We start from the raw sequence: 5,678 nt of genomic DNA on the forward strand, positions 1-5,678 counted from the left end.
TAATTCTACTCTGTCAAGTTATAGAAAAATAACACGTCCCAACTCCCAACTCCCAAGATTAATCAAACAAAAAGGAAATACCATGATTAATAGAATGAGGAACATGAAATTGTAGTTCTAACAGGCATTTTGGTTTATATGAAGCTCAAGCATCAAATAGTCTGCAAGCATACCATAAATCATATTGATGCAAAATCATGAATAACCAATGCAACAATCTAAAATTCATTAAAAAAATAGTTATTGACGTGCCATACCTGCGTCTGCATATATAGTTCTTGTGATGATTCCTCCATCTATACTTGACCAATTTATAACAGGTATAATAATTAATATAATCATTAAAATTATCATAAAACCCAAAATTTCAAATTAGTGTAACACGTTTATCTGTCTTACATTTAAAGTTGACACACTTATTACACTTCACCATTTTATGGCAGGTGTACAAAACCACCATTGCAAAATCTCCTATACGTCTCTCATGGTATCGTATTTTAAAATTATTAGTTGGACATTGATTGTTCAGAAACATTCACAAAGTTAGAGCATAAAGGCAATGAGCGTAATGCTTTAACACAACTTATGAGGATGCGATAGGACTAATGAAGATTAAAACCTATTTCCGATCAGTTTGATATGACAACATTTAATCATATGAGGTTGTATCAGAATTCAATGCTTAAATCAAATACTCATTTTTTAAGGATCTAATAAATCATTTTCAAACCAGATGTAACAAAACTGAAGATTACTTATGTACCCTTCTTTAAGCATAAGCATAACTCGATGACGTATACAATAAAGAACGTGCATGTCACATATTTGACATACAAATTATTTATAATGTTGCTGACAAAAAAAAACATTTTGAGCAAAGTCAGCCTGACCCGTGCAAAAAGTTGTTTGTTTGACCTGAAGTTAATTTGACGCATTTAAATGTCACTAATCTCTACAAATATCATGAATGATTATTGTTGATAAGATGATTATTCACAAGATAGTTAAGATGTTACAGGAATCAATCACTATAGAGGATTGAGGAAAGTCATTCTCCACTCAAACTGTTACAGGAAATATCTCTGTAATTTAAAAATTAAAAAAATTAAAAAGAATATATATCTTTGAAAATTGCTTGGATTGCAATAAATAATCTAAAATCTATAAACAAAACTTGTTTGAGTTTCAAACTGCAAACTGATCTAACCCTTTTAACCAACTTTTTTAATTTGACCAGTTTTAAATAGTACCACAATTGAATTGATAATAAGTGAATGGCCAAACATAGTAAGGGTGAAAATTTACAACAGGAATCTTATACGAGTTTTCCTTTGAGTTTTATGCGCTAACCCACAAGACAACCCGTTTAGCATCCTCAGGAAACAATCTAAGCAAACGAATAATGGATAAAACTTGCAAGGCAAATAATTGTGTTAAAGATGATAAAGTATGAGTAAGCTTCCAGTATAGTTATTATCTGCAAGACAGCACAATTCTAAAATCTTATATATTTGTGATGATAACAGGGAAAGATATTGGAATGCAACCTCCAATGACATTATTGCTCAAATCTCTATGAAACATATCATCATTTTAAACCAAATTAATATTTAGAAACTCATGTTGTCATTCAAGTTGCTTTGTTGATCATCATTTTCTATATCCATATTCAAGTTCAAATCAATTTTTAATGAATGACCATAAGCTTTAATTGTTCTATTATACATGTAGCACTCAAATCAAGAATTTTGGAGACTACCTTATCCAATTCCTTGAATCCTAAGTCCTAAATTTATTTAAAAGAACCCCTGCAACAATATCACTCAAATATATGTATTAATTCCGTGTTTAATGTATCAATATTATATACTTTAGTATCAAAAGTGTATAACAGTATATGAATGTAGTATTATTAGTACAAATATATAGTAATCAAGAATAGAGGTTAGGAACACAACAAAAATTTGAAAGTAGACTGTGATACTCAAAATTTTATTATGTATAAAGTATATATTGTAATCAAAGTAATTAATAATTTTTTTTAACAACTAATTAAAAAAAACATATTCGATTAGTTTGATTACAATATATAGTTTCTACATAACAATAAAATTTTTTGATTATTAGAGGCAAAAGGGAAGGAAAATAAAAGGTTGTTGTTCAAAGAATTAAATTTTGTTATGATTCAAAGCACTATTGTGTATGCTATAATCAATGTCATCGTAAAGGAATAAAACCCAGAAACCCTAACAATATCACAATCAGCAGAGTAGAATCAGAGGAATGTTCACGAAAAGAAAGCGATGAATAAGAAACGAATGAAAGATATAAATTTCAGATGAATCTTACCTTAAATCACCTCAAAATCAGATGAAGATGATCTGGAGATGGATTGAGAGAGGGTTTCTGATATGATAAGAATCGAAGAACGCCATTAGTAACATACAACGTCACCGACGGGGGGAACACATAGTTTGACGGCGATGAAGATGAAATTGGAAGGTTTGGACAGGTTGTCGGTGATTTTGAATTTGGGGAATGAAAGCTTAGGTAGCATGATGAATTTATTTTTTCGGATCTGGTCGGGTAAAAGGATCTTGGTGGGAGGCGGGATATTGAGAGCAAGAAGAGGCTAACAGCATGACATGTGACATAAGAAAAAGGTTTATTTATTATATAGTATAGATGTATTCAATAGTTAAACATGAATTTTTTTTTTACTTATTTCTTGACCATGTGAATGTCATGAATATTCCAGTAGTTCTTAAACACAAAGAATCCATTCATTAAAGTTTTCCGCATGAACTTTATTTTATGGAAAATGTGTCATATGACTCATATATGATATGATAAAACAATGTTAAAGCTATGGTAATAAAACAATTTAGAAGGTTAAACACGGTTAAAAGCACATACAAGAAAACCTTATAAATGTTTGACCGTTCAACTGTCATTTGACAAATCACGTATAAAACAATTAAAGTTCAATCAGACTGATTCTACGATTACGAATCAAAAGAGCCAACAGGATCACCACAAGAATCATCGGTACCCAACTTCACATTGCCAATTTCTTCGCTTTTCGAGCTAGGATTCTTCAACAAAATTTGTTCGTTTTTCGAACTAGGATTCTTGAACGATTTTAAAGAAGACGAGTCAACCATTTGTAAAGTGGTCAACCCATTGAAGTGATTGTACGAATATGCCATCAAAGGATGATCAAATTTACAATCCGCGCCATAATTGCATGTTCCATATAGACTATAGTACCAACATATAGGTTGTCCCGGCATTATAAACACACACCAAAGAGTCACTTATAAGTATAGTTCACAAGGCTCATTGTTTTAATGGACTATAAGTTCTATAACTTACGAGTCTTGACGGAAGCCCAAATGGGCCCATCGGGCTCGCACTATATTTAACTACATTTTCCTTTGGGTGATGGTACTTGCAACGTGACATGTACTTGCAAGTTCCAGTGACCATGAAATATCGACACTCTGGTTCACCAGGCCTCTCGGGTAGTTTAGAACTCTTTGTTGACGGATTAGCATAGTCAATGGAAGTCAAACCATTTGTTGAGAGTATCGTGCTCATATTCCCCTAAACACAACAAAACCAAACGATTTAAGATCATCGGTGTTAGGTAAAGGGCTTTTAAAAGTTAGTAAATGGATACTTACCATGTGTGGGCCCCACGCTTGAGTTGGGCCCAAGGATGAAATAATAATGGGCACGAAAGTTTGTTGACTCAAATAAGGCCATGCATGCGCACTGACACGGGCCGGTGCATAAGTTGGGCTGGGCCCATATACTATGGGATGAGGATGATGAAACTTGCATCCGACTCCAAATTTACACGAGCCGGTTCGTAAATAATGCGAACATGGCTCTTGGCCCTAATTAAGCAGCATATGTTACTTAAAGTTTCATACATATATAAAAATCTAAATATCTAATTTATCATAAGTTTAGTAAGAATAAAAACAATGTAACCTCTCATTGGTAGCCCAACCGCGCTTAACAAGACTGGAATCGAACCATGTCGGTCACGAGGATGATTATATTTGCATGTCGACCCGAACACACAAGTACCCATTTTTAAAAAATACTGAAAAAAATATACAATAATTTGATTAAAAATTAATTAAATTTAACAAATTGAGGATGAAAATTAAATAAAAAAAGATAAAATATTTGAAATTACGGCACAATCTGGTTCTCCATCTCTCTCTGGAAGGTTAACTCCATGCTTATTATTATCCTATGAATATATAAACAAATAAAATTAAATAAAACACATAATAAAAATAATAAATCATAATAATATGTAATTTATACCTCCACATTGATGGTTGGATGATTAAACTTACATTTATCACCATATCCACAAATTCCAGTTTTCAAATAATATGCACAATCTTGTTCTTCAGGATGATCAGGATATGCCATTGAACCAGTTTTATCCTCTTTCACATAAAATCATTAATTAAACACAAATAAATCAGGCCTGTCACCTTTAACCGCAACTCGAGAAAAACCTAACCCAAAAAACAGAACCAAAACCAGACTAGAAACCTAACCATGGTAATTCGTGTCGGTTAATGGTTCTACTTTCTGGGTTTTGGGTAAAAAAAAACCGAATAAAGCATGCGTTCTAAAAACCCGATATTAGGGTTGACACATTTTCTTATTTCTTAAGTAATTCGGTTATATATACACACACAACGAATTCAACAATAATCGCTTCATATTAATCGATTACACGAATTCACAACTCTTCAAATCAATGATTACTATAACTATAAGTTGTAAATATTCATATTCTTAAGCAATCAAACTAGATATTATACCATGAAGAATTTGATCCAAAAAATAAAATAAAAAAAAATCAAACAATGATATTATAACATGAAGAATATTGATGAATATATGCATGTGTACCTTCAGTTTTACCACCAAAAGGATTCAATGACGAATCGGTGACGTCACTATTGTTCTGAACATGAAGATCATCCGACATGTTTAGATAATAACTGTTTTTCCAAAACACAAAAACCTGTCGGAATAAAATAATAATAATAATAATAATAATAATAATAATAATAATCACCTTTTAAATTACTTTTACTTTTAAAAATTAGAGGGAAGATGTAGTGGAATTAAAAAGGAAAGAAAATCTTGAGACCACGCTTAATTAAATTATAAGTTTCAATGCAATTAATTGGAATTCTTGGTAAATATTCCTTTTTCAAAGACTTTTACTTTATTTGTGATGGAAAATTTGTTTTTAATAGTGTTTGGAACCACCCTTAGTACTAATTATTTATGAGACGGGTTGTAAATCATTCATATTGATTTTGACATTAACATCATCAAATAAGGAAGCATGAAAACTTTCTTGAGTCACGTTTCAAATTTAAAACTGTAATATAGATCTTAAGTTTTAACCATTATATCAATGTCATTGGACCAGAATTATTGTTGTCATTTTCAAATTTTGGACGTTTATTATTTTAATTATTTTGGTTTGATTAGATTAATTAAATTGAAGCTCTTTTGGTATGTCTTCATTGAAATTTATCTTTTTTACTCAAATGTAAAAATAAAAAGAAATTTTATGGATCCTTTGGTATACAATCACAATAAATCCAATAATATATTGAAATGGTCCT

General features: G+C 31.0%; 1 protein-coding gene across 1 annotated transcript; it reads right to left on the reverse strand.

Moving 5' to 3' along the window:
• Positions 1–2,868: 2,868 nt before the first annotated feature.
• LOC143613015 (zinc finger CCCH domain-containing protein 26-like) lies at positions 2,869–5,026 on the reverse strand. Its single transcript, XM_077086848.1, has 7 exons — positions 4,948–5,026; positions 4,345–4,472; positions 4,211–4,267; positions 3,992–4,114; positions 3,687–3,902; positions 3,380–3,606; positions 2,869–3,291 (listed from the first exon to the last, which is right to left on the reverse strand). Exons 1-7 carry the CDS (start codon positions 5,024–5,026, stop codon positions 3,006–3,008), a joined length of 1,116 nt encoding a protein of 371 aa, XP_076942963.1. The 3' UTR covers positions 2,869–3,005.
• Positions 5,027–5,678: the final 652 nt, after the last annotated feature.

Source organism: Bidens hawaiensis, unplaced genomic scaffold (genome assembly GCF_021521415.1).
Source record: "Bidens hawaiensis isolate Kalapana, Puna unplaced genomic scaffold, B.hawaiensis_p1.1 tig00036411_1, whole genome shotgun sequence".
Taxonomy (NCBI): Eukaryota; Viridiplantae; Streptophyta; class Magnoliopsida; order Asterales; family Asteraceae; genus Bidens; species Bidens hawaiensis.